Source organism: Anopheles merus, chromosome 3L, assembly GCF_017562075.2.
Source record: "Anopheles merus strain MAF chromosome 3L, AmerM5.1, whole genome shotgun sequence".
Lineage (NCBI taxonomy): Eukaryota > Metazoa > Arthropoda > Insecta > Diptera > Culicidae > Anopheles > Anopheles merus.
This window is the reverse complement of record NC_054085.1, coordinates 36,361,418-36,382,028: the sequence shown is the minus strand read 5'-3', so window position 1 is coordinate 36,382,028 and position 20,611 is coordinate 36,361,418. Positions and strand designations below refer to the sequence as shown.

Below are 20,611 nucleotides of genomic sequence, written 5' to 3'. Positions count from 1 at the left end.
TCATTAAAGTCTCTTAAACGAGCATCGATACAAGCGCATTCACAAGCACGCACACACATACAGACAAACGATGATAAAAGTACGTAATGCCGCCGTTGAGTCCTTTTTCTGTGGAACCGTAAAATGATTACAGCTTGTAAGCGTGTGTAAGCGGTACACCGGCGGTATTTATACCGTATCGTAGAGTTTTGTGCGAGTCGCAACAATTTGTCACGTAACTGGTTTGGTTTGAATGATCGTACTATCGAACCCGAAAAACTTTGTTAATGATGGCACATCGTGTGCGGTACGTGCTAATTAGGGAAGGGCGAACGTTGCCTGTCGACTTAAATTTTAAGCCGGATTGCATTCGAAACGTGTTTTGCAGAGTTGATAGCAAACAGCTGGACATTATTGACATTAATCCTTGTTGCTTCAGGTTCCTGTGTAAGCTCTAAAATGCTTTTCAATGAAGAAATATTGGAAGTACAAGATCAAGTTTTCTACATCACCTTGAGGAAAGTATGTTCAAGGAAAGTTGCTGTTAAGATAAATATTTAATATTCTTACAACATATTGCTATCATTTTCTACGACGGCTTAGCTTAATCCACTTGAGAAAAATCCCCCACTCTAGTACTACTGGCCCTTGTGCTGCCTTTCCACGGTCGGATAAATAAACACTTTTGTGTTTTTGCAATACATTTCAATTACCGTCTATATTGCAATCTTTATCTTCTTCTTCCCCTCGGTCTCGCGCTTCGCAGGGAACGGCTACATCGAAGGATCCGAGCTGGACGGATTTCTCAAGGAGTTCGTCTCGAGCGCCAACGCAACCGACATCAGCCCGGAGGTAAGTTCCGCCAACTTATTTTCACCGACCGGTGCACTTTCTTTCGATCTTGAAACGTTGCCTTCCATCTCTCGGATATCTCTTCTCGTTGTCCAAAACTGTGAGCGTGTTCGTTTGTATGTGAAAGAATGAGCGTGTGTATGTGTGTGTGTCTATGAAACTATGCTGTGGGTGTTGTGTGTGTGTGTATGTGTTTGTTCTGAAAGAGTTTCCCCTTCGGCATCACGCTGGTTGGTTGCCGTGAATCAATCCTGTGCTCTGGTGTCGTCCCTTCCAGCCCACCAACCAACCGACCACCGTCACCACCAGTCGCATACAATATCTCAAGTCCATTGAGCAACTCACTGATGTGGTTTTGTTTTCTTGTTCCTTTTTTTCCTTTCTCCTGTTTTCCGTTTCGGTTCTCGGTTCATTATTCCGTTTCCGCGTGTTGTTACCATTTTGTTTACTTTTGGGTTTCTTCAGCAAAAAGTGGTTAGTATGTAGTCAATGCCTTTAGTTAGAGTGTGTGTGTGTGTATATACGTGTGAGACTGATTTGTGGTAGAGCTTGGGACAAAATAGCTACATTCCACTAACAAACATACTTGCAAATTCCTACGTCCTGACAGAGTAGTAACGTTAACCTCCTGTACTGCGGAAAAAACGGAACATTTGTGAAAATTTTGATAGTGAGACCTTTTGCACAGTTTTCCAATACTTCCAAACAACAAAATGTACAAAAGGTGTGAAATACACAGCTAGATTTACCTAGATTTACCTACCTTTATTTAGGACGAGGTTGAGAAAGGTCACTCGATTCCCCTGCTATTGACACCTTTATTAATAGAAACCTTTTGAGCAGCTGCGAGCACGATCTAGATTAGACTGTGAATCCTCTTGAAAAAGTTTTGCAAAGATTCCGAAACTAATATCCTAGTCTTTCTCAATAAACATACCTCCACGACCTCCAGAGCAAACGAGTCCAATTTTCACAACTCATTTCTCAAGATTGATTGCTTGACACCGTTGAACCGTTTTCCGCTTTCCAAAACAATGTCAAACTTAAACGAGCTGAACAAAGGCATCAGGATGGATGGCTGCAGCACCATCCCCCTCCCTACCACCCCACTAGACCGTTAATAGTTTCACCTTCTCGATAAATTCCCTCCTTCTCCCTCCCCACCTACAATCATCGCTTGATTGCTTTCAGACAATAGCAAATGGTGGACGAAATTCGTTCGTTCTGGTAGCGATTTTTATGATTAAATTTTTACCGACACTTTGCGGCAAGGAAAATAGAAAAGAAAGCAATCGCTTTAGAAATGTTGCCCTCACACAGCCCCAACGACCAACCTGCTGCGCACCTGCCATGCACGTCCGCGCTTGTCCACGTGCCCACGCGCTTCCAATGTCGATGTGTCCAGCGTCGCAATTGATTCCGGTGGTTCCCCTTCCCTTTTTGCCTGCGTCCTTCATAATTTCGTGCACCATCGAATCCGTGCTTTTCCCACCCGCCTTCCACCCGCACACACAGTGCGCTTTTAATAACGTCGCGTTTTTTGGCCGTTGTCTAGATTAATTTTTCATCACTCAGCGGTCACAAGCTCTTGCCTTTGAGGCGATTTTAAATAGGAGTAGAAAACCATTTTCCCCGCTGCTAAAATGAAAACTTCTTACGAAAAACGTGGACACTAAAAACGATCGTGCGCTTGCTGTTGTACGTGGGGTTTTTTTTTGGCAGGGGCAATATAAATAATTTTGTCCTCCCTGTCTGCCCCATTTCTACTCTGTTAGCCTCAACGAGGTATCGTCAAGTCAGGTGAAGATGATTGAAATTTCACTCAGCACGCAATTTGATAGAGAGTTTTTTGTGCTTGTTTGGTTTTGGTGCGCCCATGATAAAACATAAATTTCACGCAATAACGAGCGAAGCTGCCGATATTGAATGAAAGGGTCCGTAATTTTCCACTCAGCTTTTGGGACATATCAAAGCCACTTTTTAGAACCAAAAGTGCCTAGACGCGCAGCTGCTTCTCCCGCAGTGCTGTTCACTTTTTAAGGCAAATGTAGATATCTTTTTCGCTCAGTGCTCGTACAGCCGGAATGCGCTCAACTGATTTATGGGTTGACCGTTACGAGCCGAGACCACACATTGACCGAGCTTTAAATCATTTGCTCCACATCGCTCATGAATATTTGCCCTGGCAGTGTGGTGAGGCCCACGTTTTATCACGTACGCCGTTCGGGCGGTGGTAATAAATGTTAAAATTTGTCGCTCGGGTTTTTTTTGTTTGCTAGATTTATGATACATTTAAACACATTATTTTTGTTTCTTTTTTCGTCTCATTAGCATTTTCAGTGTTTTTATTTACAACACATGGAATGACTTTCCCCGATGCTGATAAGATGTTTATTATTTATTGTTTAGCTTCACCAACTTCTGCCATGTAATTACAAATCACATCACTCTTGCTGGTCCAGCGAAGCACTCTCACAACCCTCCCCCCCCCCCCCCTCAGCACTGTGTTTTATATGGTCACACTGTTCTCCTGGGCAAACAGTTTTTCCCGCGGCAGAAAGCTCACCCGCATCTCCTGCACCTCCAAATTATTTGCACTGAATTGGATTGGATCAATTTTAGGATCGTTTTGTTTTGTGTCCTTTCTTTGGGGAAAAAAAACTCATTCTAAACGTTAGCTAACAGATGACTAACCATCATGATACTAGATCTACTAGCGAGAATGTAGCACATTGCTTCGGTGTGACATATGCTTCCGTTATTTTTTTAGCTGCGCAATAGAGTTTGGTTTGACAATCGTATTGAAATGTGTCCGTTTTCATTCCCGGTGCATCATCCGATCCGGCAATGACGATAGTCCCTTACCGACGAGATGCTGGTAGAGCTGAAGTCATGCTTCATGGAAGCGTACGACGATAATCAGGACGGCAAGATTGACATCAGAGAGGTGAGTAGCGTAGTCGGGCATTCAGCAATCGATAAATTTGCATCCTTTAGGTATAGCATCGCCAATGAAAGGCTCAAATTGGACCGAGTAATTTGAATGATCCTAAGATATCGTTCGTAGACAAGGATTTTCAGACAGAACATCCCTTGTTTGCTGATTTCAAAGATTTCATTTTACTGATTTCACATTTATATTCACTCCCTGAGCGATTTGGATCTAACACTAGAAAGAACGAACAGCGAAGAACTATGTCCAAATCTAAAACATGTCTGTCTAGACACAGGTATATGTTGTTTGTTGAATGTCGGAGAAGAGACAATAGAGTAACTTCAAAAAGTCAATGCATGTCATTAAAATGATTCTCGGCGACATCTTGAAGAGGTTTGTCCAATCCCAAACCTGCCCAAGAACTAACGAGCACAACCTCTTAGCACAAATGTTTAGTGTCCTCAGGATATTCTGATCCTTAGATCTGTTCTTAGATATCCAACTTCACAGCTATGAAAGACTATAGACTACGAACAGCTAAAACCCCTCTAACATGTCTCCAATTCTGTTGTTTTTGTTGTGTAAAATTGAAGATACAGCTGAAAACATTGAGTTGAATATCTTTCGCATTGAAATTCATTCCATTGCATATTCCTTCAGACTCGCTTGATCTTTCCCATCGCTAAACTGCAACGCAATCACAGCTCGCAGCGCGCTAGCCCTTAAGCTCAAACGCTTTCTACAAAAACTGCATCCACTTGGGCCCCGGACCGCGTTTTCGCGTTAAAATATTCGTCCACTCAGCACAATTTCCATGCGGATCAAAGCCCTATCACGCGCCGTGGACGAAATCCTCATTTGGCAAATTGCCCATAAGCACCAGAGCCTCCCTCCGGCTCCGACACACTGGTGTTGCTGGACCGCAGTTCGGTCCGCTCCTTGCCAAACCTTAACGCCTCTCTCTATAGTCGCCCACTTGGTATGCAGCGCACGTTTCGCGACGATAGTTGGCAAAAATTGTGTGAGCATCATGCTGCGCCTTCAACTGCTTCGCTTTGCGCTTTCCGCCATTCCGCCGGCACTGAAATGTATTCAAAATCATTTTACCATAAATCCATCCTTTGCAGGTTTTTTGGCTACCTCGCCGCCTCGTAACGCGCAGTCAGAAAGTGTCGGAATGGAAAGAAACGTAGGGCTGATTCGGGTTGATTTTGTGTGCCTGCATGAGTGTGCTGTCCTGGGATAGGGGAAAATGCGAAAAGCATGACCAGACTCGTTCCACTGGTATAGCTTGAGTCTATTTATAGCTACTAGCAAAGGCAGATTCCTTCGCATTTGCCTTTTCTTGCCGAGTTTTCCATTGTCCGATAGGCAGGATGTTTCGAGCGCGCCTTGCTTTGGCAGTCGCCGATCGCTTTTGAGCGAAATACTGGGCAAATGGTCAAAATATATCAGGGACTTCTTCAGAGTCTGTTGTCAGTCAAACACATATATCAACTCATTCTAATGTTCACACAATGAACTGTTGCAGACAGAAATATCAAATCAAAAGGATTGAGCTGAAATTGTAATTTAGTGTGAAGTTAGAGTTCTAAATGTTTTTCATTTGATGTACTATCTCGTAACTATCTTTCCTGTTTGTCCGACATATCAAACAAAATAACACGAAAAATGTTCTCATTAATGTCCTTCTGTTTTTGCTGAATTTCCCACCATTCATCATACGCATTTTTATTCTGCGAAAATTCATGCTTGCTTCGGAAAGTTATGGCCATCAAAACCATCACAAACCATAGACGAGCAAAAAAATACCCCATTTCTATGCCATTACCGCGCAACAATGAGGAAAGCATTTGGATATTCTTTTTCTCCATTTCCATGAGTTTTGCTCCTTCCTATCTTCCTTTCTTGGATTATTGTTTCTTGGAACTGGCTTCTTAAGGCTTGTATGTGGTCCACTTACAACCAGCCAAGGGATATCTCTGACACCCTGAGAAGCATGATTCCATTTGCTCATTGTGTTTGGAGCGAATCGAGCGGAATAACCATTGAATTGATCGTTATGAAACTAATTGTAGCTTAATTATCATCACTCGGCAAAGGAATTAGTGTGCTGAAATGAAGTCAACGCGGAGCAATATAACCAGAAAGACAATTCAGTGGCAAGTTTTTGCCAAGTAGCGGCAGAGAGAGGGAGAGAGTGATGATACCATCTGCTGCCGCGAACGGATCACGGACGGGGAATTGAATTTTAAACGATTTGCTCACCGCCATCCTTTGCCATAGCCTTGCCATAGCCCCCATGGAATGCGCACTGTGCGGGGTGTGCGATAAAAGTTAATCGTTTTATTTTCCCCGATATCATCGAGCGTGATAATTTTATGATGCAATATATTATCAGCAGTTAGTCATTCAGAGTGTGTGTGTGTCTTTTTCCTGTTCGTTTTCGTTGCAGCTTGCCCAGCTACTCCCGATGGAGGAGAACTTTTTGCTGCTCTTTCGGTTCGATAATCCGCTAGAATCGAGCGTTGAATTTATGAAGGTAAGCAACCGGGAAGGCATGGGACAAGGGAAGTTGTGATAGGGATCAGTGTGATATAAAAACACTGCACGCCGCCGCCGATGAGGGCATGTGCATGGGAGAAAAGGTAATTAAAATTGCATTAATTGATTCGATTTCACGTTTCACGTTCATGACAGATCTGGCGCGAGTATGACTCCGACAACAGCGGTTACATCGAAGCCGATGAACTGAAGGTGAGTAGCGAATTGACAGCTATTGTTGCAGAGAAAATAATGGGAAACAATTTGTTGAAGTTCTGTGTGAAATTTGGATGAAAATGGTGCTTCTTGGAATGGATTATAGGCTGAAATTACACATTGAACGGCAAATTTTGTGTTAAAGATAGTCTACATTTGGGCGTTTCAGTTCGAACTTCATTAAAGGGCTGCATACATTTAGGCGAAATTTTGAACTTCATTTACAAAGGGACCAAACGACGAACCGACAAATTATTCATCCCGTAATAGAACGTAAATTGTAAATCAAACGCCTCGATCTAAACCTTTTCCATTAATTTTCCCTGACCGTAACCTTCGCTCTTTCGGTAAGCCTCATCGGCTCGTGGTGGCGTTTTCGCTCCGGTAAATCACGGTGCCCTGAGATAATGGCCCACCCAAGATACGATCGCGCGACACAATAATAAACAATTTAATTTTGCATCCATCCACTACCTCTGGCATTCGGCACGCGTCAAAGCCGCCCGCGAACCGTCCCATCCTACCGGATCGGCCGGACGATGATGAAAGGATGGGATGGGAATTTCGCGGGTTAATTCAGCTAATAAAGTAGCGTTTTAACGCCCTTTCGGAAATTCCGCTTCGGTTCGGCTGTTGTGGGCCTATTGTACGCGTACTGCTTCGTGAAAGCTTCGGTTTTGGGGGGAAGGTTGGCCAAACTTTGACAGCCGTGACAAATAGCTAGAAACATAATTTGCTCCCCGTGCCATAAAGGCTTTGCTCGTGCTCGTGCCAGTGCTTGTCTCGCGTAAGGACATTTAAAGTGGCTCTCAGCATCGTCTTAATTAGCTTCCACCGCAACCAAGAGCATCGTCCGCCCGTTGCATCTCTCTGTAATATCATCGCCCTCAGTAGAAACAGACGAACAAAGCTAAACAAAAAAAAAACCCCGCGCCACATCAATCAGCATAATCTCTTTACCAATACGGTACTGCGGTACCAAGCTCTCACCACTAGCTTTCACCTCTTTTATTTTCTCTATCCCTTCCCTTCCTCGCGATTACAGAACTTCCTGCGGGATTTGCTGAAGGAGGCGAAAAAGATAAACGACGTGTCGGAGGACAAATTGATCGAGTACACCGATACAATGGTAAGTCCCCAAACGGGTTTGGGGTGGTGGACGGGAGCGCCGTCCTGTGGTACCGTTTGTGCAGTTAAACGGTTTGACATCATTGACGAGTGTTAACGGTTTACTTTTATTTTCCATTTTCTCCGCAGCTCCGAGTGTTCGATGCAAACAAAGATGGAAGACTGCAGCTGTCGGAGATGGCAAAGTGAGTGAGTGAGTGGGTGAAAGTTTGGCCAATTTTCTCCGCATTTATCTAGCGCAATAATAGCAATTGTATTTTGTGCGGTTTCTTTTCGTACAGTTGTGTGGAGCTTTTGAGAAGCAGGGTGTACACGTGATACTTGTAATGCAGCGTTTAGACGAATCCATGTTGTTTGAATATGGATTCAAATCATTTATGTTACCTATTAGGTCGCATTTGTGTAATCGGACCTTCAAATTTCTGTGGTCATTTTTTTATTTGTAGAAAACTCGAACTTGACGTCTAAACGCTTCCACAGAAAATGAGAAAAATCCCTTCTTGAAGGGTACACTTGCGTACCTTTTCCCCTATTAATTATTTCCTTTTCATTGGTCAAAATCTTTCCAAACTGGTTGGTGCGAAAAGAATTTCCAAAAAGGATCTTGAGCGATGTACAAAGACACAAAAATCACCGCCCCAAACCACCCTAAAACATTCCTTTTCGTAATTGAAAGCAAATCTTTTACCAGAGCCAGTTGTTTTTTTTTTGCACATTTTCACACCCTTTCTAAAATAATTCACGTCCTTTGTGTGGCAAGGGGGGACACGAGCGCCCAAGAAGCTTATTATTTATCGCTTAAATACACACTTGTGATCGGCTTTGTTCAGGAAAGTTGGCCAAACGAACGAAACCCCGATTCAAATTCATCGCTCTAAACAAAAGCCGCCCGTGCTTGGTTATAAATTTACGCATATAAAACAGACACATTTTTGGCTTTGAACTTGCTTCACAAGAATAACAACCAAGTTGCGGCACGTGCTTCGGTCGCCGCCTCCGCGCGCAAAGTTCCAAGCGCTCGGCACGATTTTCGTGGAAAAGTTTGCGTCCGTTTTTCGCGTGAAGTTTGATTCGTTGTTGTTTTAATTAAACTTTCCACTTTCCGCTTTGTTGCGTTCTCGCGCTCGTTTCAGACTGCTTCCAGTGAAAGAAAACTTCCTGTGCCGGCAGGTGTTCAAGGTAGGTGTCAATAAGCTAATTTCGCATGTAGCATTTTTAAGTGAACGGATCAGAAGGCGGGAGATGAGAAGTTGGGGAGATCTCAAACCGACCTAAATCGATTGTTGTTCGGGTAAACGATTCCACCAGATTTTTGGTGGAATTTGGCTCATCTATTTAAATGGGTTTAAAAATAAATGTGCATTCAAGGGATTAAATTTTCACGTCCAAAGAACCAAAGAGTCCCCTAGAGCTTCGGTTATGATTACCCTCCAGGAAACCCATGTTTATCTACACCAGCAACTAGATCCAAAGCATCAAAACCATTAGCATTTAGTGACCTAATTAGGGCGTAACGATCCTTTGCCTGCTAATTGCGATAACAGTAATCCCGATTTACACAAAATCGCACCAAAAAAATCCTGCCTCGCACCAAACTAGGAAGAGAATCACGTAGATGTAAAAATCGGACCCTTCGGCAATAACAATAGCAACATTTACTCGCGATAATCCAAACTCTAGCCACAGTTAGCTCATACCACCCACCCGCTGGAGAATGCCAACCTCAATTCAGCTCCCTTTTCCTGTGAGATTTACGTGAGTTATGTTATCAATTCAGCTACATCGATGCTTGATTGTGTGCCGTTAAAAGTAATCGAGTGCATTAGTTCCTCCAAAAACCGCAACTTCCACCATATTAATGCCACTAGTCCGGGAGCTTTTTTGTTGTTGCTCGCCTTTCTAAATGATGATTTATGCTGCGTGCACTGATTTATGCCTGCGAAGGGCATGGATGGTTGTGTGCGTTGGGAAGCAAAGCTGAAACTTTAAATGCCTGACTCGATTCATTCAGTCAGTCATTGTGTCAGGCAGTCAGTCAGAACTCATTCCTGTCATTTTAGACCTTTTCAAAAAGAACAAGGAATGAAAATCAGGCCAACTGTGAGCAGTGGTGGTTGAAAGAAAAAGTTACGTCTTTGGAAGGGATTGTACAGGGCGGATGGCGACGGGACATTCTGGTTTGTTTGACCGTGTCCTTCGTTGGTTCCGTTTCGCTACCGACTGTATCGTTTTCCCCAAGTCGTGGCAGAGCCACGAGGATACATGTTACGCTAATTCTGAAGAAACTGTCTTGATGTCCGTACACGCTCGAGGCCGGCAAAAGTATGCTCCATTCAGGTGCCGATGGTTAGTTAACCCTTAAATGATCAGTAACTGACCCAATACCTGGAATATTTTTAAAAACATTAAGCGAAGAGTTATTGGAAGTCGAAGCGCTTTGAAAGCACACGAAGGGTTTATCTGTAAACTGTCCCTAACAACAAACTACCCTGACAAAAATGTTCGTCCCAAAGCTTGCCATACCAAAACTTTACCCACAGTTTCGCTGGTCCAACTTTCTTCGACCGTTCGAAAATTCTTCAAAATTGTTCACCAACACGTGCTGGTTTGCAATATTCCGGCGCAATTTTTCGCAACAACAACAGCAACTAAAGCAACCTTTTCGACAAGGGCGCACCGAGCTGATCGGAGCTGATCCGTAAACTGCACCGCAAAACTACACCCCTGAACATCCTTCTTTCCATTGCAAAAACTGCTTCAAAGAGCGCGCCTTCTTCTAGCAAAGTACGAACGACTGAAACAATTTTACACCCCCCCCCCCCCACCTTCCATCCCAACGAAAGAGGAAAATTGTTCGGTGAAAAACTTCTCCAAGCTCCCTGTTCGTCACCATTAACTTTTGGGTCCGGACCTGGGTTGGCTGGGTGAAGATAGTGGTTGTCTGGTGAGGCTCAAAAACCCACCATAACGAAAGCCAACACTAAAGGTTTGGCAGTGGGATTTTGTGGGTTTTTGCTGTCTGTGAGCGGGAGCCATTCCTTGCGTTGCTGTACAGGGTAATGGGGTTTGGGTGTACATTGAAATGGAAATTAATCTACTGAATGTTTTGAATCTGCACCAAAGAAAAGAGTGGAGCAATAGTTTGTGTAGCGGAGGAAATAAAACGGCAGAAGCATCAGTCGTAATCGGCTTTTCGAATGTTTCTCAGATTTATCCCTTTTCGTCTTACCGTTTCTCTGTCTTTGTGTATGTGTGTTTTGCTGATTCAAATACTGTCTCTCTTGGTTGTAACTTTCCCTAATCACACTGTTGTTTATCCACCAAATGCAACCGCTTTTCACTTGCTCACTCAAATATTTTGCCACTGCATCCTTTTTGTTCTTGTTTTTTCCTCTTTTATTGTTCTCTGTTTTGAAATTTCGTTTTATTTTATCATCTTTCTTATTTTATACTTGTTTTCGTTAGTGTTTAGAATTTCAATTATTTAGTTTTCTTCTTCACTCTTTGTATTAGACAGTTTAACCTATTGTTCTTTTGCTTTTTTTTTCTTTTGTTACCTTTTTTTGTTCATTATTTCTTTTCTAAATTTTGCATTAACGCTTTTGTTCCTTTTAATCACTCTCTTCTTTTTATACATATCCTACTTGACCAGTTTCATCTCACACGCTAAGCAACAAATAATAATATCACCCCTCTCTTCTCTTTTTTTAAATCTCTCTGTCCCTGCACAACTTGTTTGTATGCTGCAACACTGACCGTGTAATAACCGTAAAATGCTTCAACAAATAAAATATAAAAACAAAACAATAACTAAATCCAACTAAAAACACCGCCAACTCGCTATACAAATCGCCAAACACCTAAAAACCACATCAACACCGGCTCCTTCCGTGTGGGTTGAAATGTGTCACATTGTACTGCGTAAAAAAACAAAAAACAAACAAACAAACAAACAACAAAACTTTCAAATACTCTAATAAAAATCAACACCTTTCGACATGGGGGGAGTTTGTTTTGCAAACTCTGCCAACATTGCAACACCAAAAACGAAACGTCGAAAACGTCAACCAACGAAAACAACACCCAAACAACATACCCAAATCAAATCCAACCTCCCATTTCCATCTCCTCCTTCGCCCCGGTACGAGCGAATTCTCTAGGAAGGGAAAATAGACGAAGAAGTGAGTACCATCAGCCTCTTGCTCGCGATGACAGCAAATGCAATGCAACTAGAGGCTGCTTTACGATCTGTGCTGCTCTACCTCTCTACTTCTTTACTCTTTCTCAGTTTCTCGTTAGCATTTCGGTTCGTTTGTTTACTGGTTGTGAGTGTGTGTGTTCTGTATCTTAGCAGTAACGAGTTGTTTGTGGTTTTTCTTACCCCAAATTGCCAAAATACAGCTGTGCGATTGTTCGATTGTTTCACTGTGTTTTGCTGTGTTTGATACTGTACCGGGGGGACGAGTTTCTCGCTTTCGCGTCAATCGGTAGCCGGAAAAAGGCAATGAAAAATCATTCATATTGTTTTAGCGTTTGTATGGTACCACAAAAAAGGGATTCTTTTTTTCATACTTTTTGAAAGCTGTTTGTGAATTGTTTGAATTGTTTCGGTGAATTGCACCATTTTCATTCGCGTTTTTTTTTCCTTCCGGTTTTCCACTGAAAATTGCATTGATATTTTAACGCTCACGTGAACGTTTCCCATATGTTCGTTCGTTCATATGTTGACTCTTTTTTACGCTGCAGCGTCCCATTTTTGTAGTAGCTTTTGTGCTTTTAGTTTTTCTTTTTTGCTACCGGATAGGAATTTCATGCTCACCTCGCTGAAAAACAGAGGACAGGAATGAAAATTGGTGAAAATGGAATCAATTGTGAATGCCACAGTGGATAATGACAACCGCGTTTGCGGTGCGGTTACCGGTTTAGCACAGGTGCTATAAACGAACACCCTTTTTGGAACATTTTTGTGCTTTTTCTTTATTTTGGTATTTTTTCCCCCGGTTCCTTGTTAATAACCTGCATTTGTAGCAGGGTGCAGGTGTGACCATAAATAAATTCGACATTCGTTTGCCATTTAATTACGATTTTATGAGATGAGTTGCTGTGATAGCACAACGGCGAAGATAATAAATCGTATGGTCTGTGTTTCTGTTTTTTGGTACACTACTGTCCTGCTACTCTTTTTTCGCGCACACACGTACACTGCAGAACAGACTGTAGACTGTCAGAGTTCGTACCGGACGTAATTAAACAGTCGGTTAAATTAAGCCTTAAACATTAAGCATGAAAGTTAATTTGCATGAGTAGTTCACATAGACTTCCTTAAAGTTGCATGCTAGAGGTTAAAATAGTTCCTTGTCCTATCAATGATTCTCACACTTTAGTAGGTTATTTCCCTTATAAATTATCACTTTTCACAATCACCTAGTCAGCACATGAAATCATGCATTGAGATATGATCCTAAATACAAATTACAGAGCCAAAATCAATATCCAGCGCCTAAAGTTATGCAAAATACATAACGTTGTTAGCTTATTAAAGAGATGTTAGCCTACTAAAACTACTTTAGTCTTCATTTTGAAAGGTTCTAAATGGTAAATATATGGCATAACCTTCATGTGACATCCTTTCTTATATAAACATGGTTACATCATACAAACAATCGTATTTTATTCCATTCCTTCACGACTTCAATCTCCTTTAGGTCAAACACCAATATGCTGATGCAACTTGTAGCAAAAGCACACCGCTCCCTTAAGACAAATAACAATCCGTACTGCAGCATACCAAACGTATCTATATGTCGTACCTTTGTCACATACAATCTTTTAATAACACTCCTCCAGCATGCGACTCGGGCCGGACATCTTTCCGGTACACCAATGCGGTGGTGTCCGTTGCGCTGTCATTCTCACTACCTGAGCGTGTAACACACGTGCGCCCCAACAACCCCATACTCTCATAAAACACAGATTATGTGTCGGTGTGCTCCTATTCCCTGTGCGAACGATGTGTGTTGTCTGCATGCGAGTTGATAAGAAGCGAAAGGTGTTACATCGTTTCTTCGCCACTTTCCATCCCATCGCAATCGATCACGCATCACCTGACTTGCTCCACTGTGAGCTTCATTTGGCAGACCGACAGGCATGCACGTGCCAGATAGCTTAAATCAATACGCTCACAAGAGCAGCTCGCTTTCGTAACTCTACCAAACGGCTCGGATGAAAATGGAATAAATGGTCCAAAAATCACTCGAAAGGCTTATGTTTAAACTGGAGTTTGTTAGCCACGCTACATAAGGTTTTATTTTCACTGCAAGAGCCATTTGATAAGCATCCAAAGAGCCATGCTGGATACAAATTTGCTCACTTTATCGCACAGAAAACAAGATTGCTGTGTGGAGTAAAATTTCGCCAACTCACTTACGCCAACCAAACTTTACTGGTAGTACCATCATCACAAATAACCCTCCTTGTTAAGCCCCTGGAAAAAAGCTTTTGTCCATTCAATGCTGTCTCGTTGGAGCATCATCAGCAGTGCTGCACCGAGTCGCAGCAGCGTCCACAACACATGCCAGCCGGCGTCCCTAACTCACATAAGCAGCTCATATCTCTGATCTCTCGTTAGAATGCCCCCGAAACGATTATTATGCACTGAACCATACGCTCGTAAGACGGCGTAAGAAACCCGGCCGTGGTTTGGCTTGCGAAGAGAGCGCCGTCCCACAACAAAGTCGTGGGATGGTGGCGAGAAAAAATAAAGCAAAGGATATGCTGTATGGCATTGTTTCTTTCGAGCGAATGTGTGCCATTCAAGGACGCCTAGAAGAGGACGCCTTCCAGGAAATGCCAATGTAATGATGAGAGTGCATAAAAAAACCGCTCCACCGTGCGTCCATCGGGAACGGAACTTCAGCAATCGGCTCGGTATCACCATTAAGATGATTATTTTACTGTCCTCACACGAAAGTACGCTTCCTGCAGTTGGCCTGCAGCCCAGCGTGCCCAACCAGACGGAAAGCTAAGCCAGGCTCGCCCATTGTGCGAGTGTTCTTGTGAACCTTACTTCATCGTTATGAATTCTTTGTAGTCTAGCGATCTAGCGCAGTGACATACGATTGCCGTCCACGCTTTTGATTGGTTAATATTTTTCCACATAAAAGATGGTCCCAAGAGAGTCCTTCACAAGTTACTTAGAAGTTTTTTTAGTGGGGATCTTTATTTCTATGAATTTTACCTTTTTTATGTAAAATATGCTATATATATATATACGTTTATGTTTAGGAATCGAGCCGTTATTCCAATGAAAATAAGCATAACTTGTAATGATAATTGCATAGTTTAAGGCGTCTCATGTCTTTTGCACTTGGTACGCCTAAATGTATGCAATAAATCTTTCGTTTTATGATATTTTCCTTTTCGTAACCAAAAAGCAGTGTTCATTTATCGTGTTATCATACAACTTCTCCTCATTACATTGCATAAACTCATTATTATTAATTATTATTAAAATGTATCAGTACTTCTACGTATCTGCTGTCAATTCTGTACCTCAACTTCGTAGTTAATATAGATTTATCTGGAGTTTATTATACATTGCCGCTGGTAATTGGTGTCTACAGGTAGCCACTCTTCGTAACATCTGTACTTTCATGCATCCGATGTCGGATATATCATTTCTATATTTGTTTGTTAAAGTTTTTCCCATATCATAATGAAACTATACATTTTCCAAGTAGCTTTGGCTGATCGTTTGTTTGATGAAATACAATTTCTGGCGTTTGTTTCTTACTTTCAAGAACATACTATAGCATCGTTGATGAGCTGTACATGTTTTGCAGTAGAGTTGTGTTTGTTACATTATGGTTGGTTTGTTTCAGGTTTACGCAAATGTTGAAAGACAAAAACAATGCAGCTCTTATGTGTACTGTTTGCCATGCTTTTTCCCATTTTCTGCGAAGCAATGTGTTGAAGAACATTTACTTATTTGTGCCGGTGTTTTTATTTTTTTTTCTTTTACATTATAAACCTGACAGGGTGCGGCTAAGCTAACGAAAGAAGACATCGAAAAAGTGTTTTCACTCTACGACAGAGTAAGAAACGAGCAGTGGATCATTTGTAATATGGTATCATTAATGCGAATCTTTTCTATTCTTACTTTCCCATCAAACAGGACAATAATGGATCGATCGAGAACGAAGAGCTGCGCGGTTTCCTGAAGGATCTGCTCGAGCTAGTAAAGAAGGTTCGTCGCTTATGGCACCTTGCCCGCATGGCATATTTTCTCACCTATCTTCTCCCCCTTTGCTTACGCCCGCCCCACACCAAAATAGGACTACGACGCCCAGGATCTGATCGAGTTCGAGGAAACGATCCTGCGCGGCGTCGGCTACGACAAGGATGGCAAAATTTCGCGCAAAGAGCTGACGATGATTCTGCTGGCGCTCGCCAAACTGCCGCCGGACGATGACCAGTAATTAATGGCGTCGGCGGTCTGCATCGAGACTACTAGTAGCAGCCAGCCCTGTAGTAGTAGTGGTAGCAGCAGCCAGGACCCGATCACCAAGGACCTCTTTCCGCCCATCGCGAGCGTGCAGGACGGCATCCGGGATCTGTATCGTAAGTTTCGGCGAAAGATTCACAAAAAAGAGTAGCGCGGGTAGCACCGGGGGAAAGGCAGCAGCGAGAACCTTGCACCTTGCGTACTAGCAGCAAACAAAGCACCACAAAAGGGCAGGGCAGCTAAGGGCAGCTTTCTTAGTGTGAGCGTGTTGTTCATTCTTTTTTGCGTAGTGCTTTCGTAAACAGACTAGCAAACGATGCATCATCCCCTCATTCGTCCTCCGCATCCCCGATGGAGAGCGAAAACAGAGGGCCCGTAGTGAGAGTTATTAAAATTAAAAAAAAACACCAGAAAACAATTTAACACACACACAAACACACACAAAAGGAAAGGAAGTTGATGAACAGAAAATGGTTAATAGAACGGTTAGAAGCAGCCAGCGGGCTATGCGACACTTAAACAACGCCGTCTCAAACGAAAGACTCGTACAATTAGGAAAGCTTATGAAGAAGCGGCACGGTAACACGGTGCGTGGCAGGAAATGTTAACGTGTACTCACTCCGTCTTGGGGGGGAAGAAGAGCGAAACAGTCTGCGATCGGAACATTATACACACAGAGATTTAACAAGCATATCTACATTCGCAAAAGCGCAAACTCTACCGCAACAACCACTTATCTTCCTCGTCCTTCTTATCGATCTATTTGAAACATATTATCTAGCTGTGTACTGAAACTGTTTAACTCCGTTTGTGCACCTCTCCTCTCCTGCTATGGTCGTGTTTAATGCGCTTTTCTTGTGAAGCTTGAATTTTATTAGCCTCAGAGAATCTGCTCAAAACAAGGATACCTAAATTGGTAAAGAAAACGAAGGGTTAAAGGTGTGATTAAGTTGAATGAAACAAACCCGACTCTCACATATACGTACAAAGAGCTAATGTTAGGAAGAAGAGCAGAACAATAGCAACATCTCTCAGGCATAGGCCACAAGTTGGTGCAACACCTCCTGCAGCCACTGTACGTAATGACTTTCGAGTGATAGAATTCGCTGAATGGCCTAAAACAGGATACGGAGGGTTCGTGGTACAACAAAACATGAGAAACGAAATTTGCTCAGTACTTGGAGCCGAACCGACTTTTAACAAAACCCTTAACCATGCCGTGCCAAAAAGCGGTTCCCAAATTCGATCCAGACCAAACGAAATGGAACAAAAGTAGCCAGAAAGGATGTAAAGCACGTGCCGGTTGGATGCGCGCTTATCGATTGTTTGTGCGCAAGCCGCGTTTGTGACGAATGTTATGAAGTACGGAAAACTAGCATGATAGTTAGGAGAAGCTTATGAAAACTAGCTGCAAGGCCGGTTGACCGTTTGTTGATGTATTTGATGTGTGATGTGTCTATTGGATGAAGAAAATTGTACCCCCATGTTATGCCTTCCAGTGGAAAAGTTCAAAAACGCTCCGGGTTGGTTTTCCTTCAATGTTTTGTATTTCCCCTTTCCCCGCCACTCGCGACCGCCTAGCTAGAGCGAAACAGCATGTGCATGACGTTATCAATGTGCCGGCTTGTAAACCCCTTGTTACTTGTTCCCTTGTTGATGTGGAGAAAGATGTTGTTGATTCCGCTGTCCTGTCTACTAACTATAATACTAAAATGAAGCAAAACCAAGAATGGAAGAGTTGTTAATGTTGGACAAGTGAGAAGCGTACGAACGAAACGGTGCAGCAGAAAGGTTTTTATCCTACTTAAACCCAAAAAACATGAATATTAACGCTAAATCTTTCACTATCTATATCTAAATGTTTCCTTAAAAAAACAAAACAAAAATCGAACCCTTATCGATGTACCTACCCAAGACATCGTCTAACAACTTTAATGCTACTCACATTCTTCACGCTGCTGCTGATCGTTATCGTTATCTTATAAAACGTTGGGCGGGAATAGGAAAGTTTATGAAAAAAAACTAGGAAGAAAAGTCCATTTCTCCTTCCATCCCCCGTGTGTCCCCTGTTCAATCCATACCAGTTGTTTCTACTGTTGTTGTGAGCATTGATTGGAACTGGAATTTGCTTTGCTTGGTAACAACAAATGGTAACCAATCCTAGGAGAAGGTTGTAATATCCGGCCATAGCTTACAGACAAAAAAAAGCATTCAGTGGAAGAACGAGAAAAGTCTAATAAGAATCTTTTAATTGGCTTCAGTTTTTTCACACAAACACAATTAACAATCAATCTGTTCATTAGCGTTGAACTGTTTGTATCTTCAGGTGGTACGTATGCGTTCTTCGCTAACGACAAACAACACCAGTATGTAATGACACACAGAAACACACTTTAAACACTATACACATTAGCAGAGCGAAACACTAACAGGCAACAACCCGTTCCCGTGGGGCGTTGGGCGGTACTGCTAGAACGATTGAAAAACAGAAAACATATGCCTTTTTGTTATTAATTAGACTCCAGCGCAGCGCCAGATTTTTACTCGCACTATAGTGCAAAGTGCAAAACGATATTACTGTTAAATGATAAAAATAAAAACGAAATAAAACACGTAACAAACCAAAAAAAAGGGTTGCATTTGGAAAGTTACTTCATTTTACGCGATGACATCAGGCCAGAATGCCAATAGTTTCCAAAAAAAAAAAGAACGTCTTTCTGTAACGTATTTCCTTGCTTCGGTTTCAAATTGCAACGTGCTAATTTGAAAAGCTCGCGCAAAGCTTCAGCCGAAGCCTACTTCATTCACCCGTCACTAGATGGCGCTCGATGTTAGTTTGTCGGCAAAAGGATTGCTTCCGCGATAGGAGATGTCCTTGCGCAGAAGGAAATGTATTCTTAATTAAATCCACGAATGCATGTAATGAGGAGAAACAAAATATCTCAAGGGTGAAACGTTTTTATTCGGAAAACAAATGCATCACTATTTCACTATTTTTTTTTCAATTTCCTGGCACATAATTTGTTTCAGTAGATCATTTTTTATTTATAATTCTTTATTAAACGTTATAATTCTTTTGCGATCAAAACGGAATACGGGAACATTATGTAAAAAAGCTGCTTAGTAAATTATCCAAACAGCGATTCACAATTAACCAGCCCTTGTTTCAGTTGATGTTTCTCGTGTTCCGTTTCAATCTTACTAGCGTCAGGTACCAAAAACTCATCCTTCCTTTCTAAAAGACAATATAAGAGAGGACAAATATTTTAAATCTTGTGCATTTTATTCCAAAAAGTATGAAGCTTAAGCCATTTTTTCCTTTCTTTCTTCATGGTACGGATTTATGCAAAAGGACATTCTAGCATCGTTTGACGCGTACAGCCAACATATCGCCAGCGCACACAACAAAACAAGGGTAGGTGGGGTGAGAATAAAAGAAAAAAAAGCACACACTCATGCAACCAAACACGCACGCACGCACACACACATGCACAGGTAAACATACCCAGTTTTGGCACGCAATCCTCTCAGCCACCAACACACGGAGCACGGATGAGATGGCAACCGCAGCCTACTCTGCTCGGTGCAGAAAGCGTCATGCGCAGAACGCGCGCTTCAGTCGCTGCCACAGTGCCCTGTGCGTGTGTTTTTTCGATTCGCCTTGAAGGAAAGCCTCGGAACAGAGAGTTACTACCCGAATGGCTTATTTGCAGGCATAGTGTAGATGTGAAATATGCACGTGAGAGGAAGTGCAGCACCTGATGGGTTTGGCCTGATGGTAGGGAGAAACAGGAAGGGAACTTAGCGTCCTCGGCACGTCGAGGATGACGTCAGGGAGGCGCAGGCGCATTGCAAGGCTTCGGAGCGGTACGAATGACGGAGCCAACACAGCTCAGCTGGAGAAGTGGCCGAAACACATAATTTGATTTATTGCTCGTTTTTTTAAAGAGCTAATGTTTTTTGTTTGTTTCAATTTGTGCAATAAATACAATTTTAAGCTATAATTGTAGGCAGCACCATGATTCTTCTTATTATCTCTCTTGTCAAACTACTTAAATATAATACTAACAAAATTTTAAAACTTGTCTTCAAACAATATATAGATTATAAAAATATATATGTTTACATTCCATTCCGAAAGTTCAAGCTTTCTTAAACCATGTATATTAAGTAGAACCCAAATAACAATATATTTTAAAACAATTAAATTTAAAGCAAATGGTTCAATTGCAATTACTTGTACAGGTTGAATCAGTTTAGGGAAAAAATCCGTTTTATATATTTAATTAATTTTTTGAAATTCAATCTTACATCTTACACAGTCATATTTCACAACACTTTGTCACCTGTAATCATCGCTCTTTAACAGCTTATCAAAAGCCACCCAGGTTAAGCAATACGACAAAGACATTGCTCCTGAATAAAAAAAGCCACCTAGGAGCAAACCCCAGTTT

At 42.1% G+C, this 20,611-nt stretch overlaps 1 protein-coding gene across 5 annotated transcripts in view; it reads left to right on the top strand.

The window, feature by feature from the left end:
- LOC121599506 (calbindin-32) overlaps positions 1-18,788 on the top strand; it is a 52,941-nt gene extending 34,153 nt beyond the window's left edge. For 2 of the 5 annotated variants that reach the window (XM_041927364.1, XM_041927363.1), the window contains exons 4-15: positions 746-831; positions 1,297-1,305; positions 3,689-3,778; positions 6,222-6,308; positions 6,467-6,523; positions 7,572-7,655; positions 7,784-7,839; positions 8,788-8,833; positions 11,815-11,835; positions 15,691-15,747; positions 15,828-15,899; positions 15,988-18,788. In XM_041927364.1, coding sequence (XP_041783298.1) covers positions 746-831; positions 1,297-1,305; positions 3,689-3,778; positions 6,222-6,308; positions 6,467-6,523; positions 7,572-7,655; positions 7,784-7,839; positions 8,788-8,833; positions 11,815-11,835; positions 15,691-15,747; positions 15,828-15,899; positions 15,988-16,131 — 809 coding nt within the window. In that variant the 3' untranslated portion in view covers positions 16,132-18,788. The remainder of the gene's footprint in view (positions 1-745; positions 832-1,296; positions 1,306-3,688; positions 3,779-6,221; positions 6,309-6,466; positions 6,524-7,571; positions 7,656-7,783; positions 7,840-8,787; positions 8,834-11,814; positions 11,836-15,690; positions 15,748-15,827; positions 15,900-15,987) is intronic. The other 3 variants (XM_041927365.1, XM_041927366.1, XM_041927367.1) reach the window with 3 other exon arrangements.
- Positions 18,789-20,611: the final 1,823 nt, after the last annotated feature.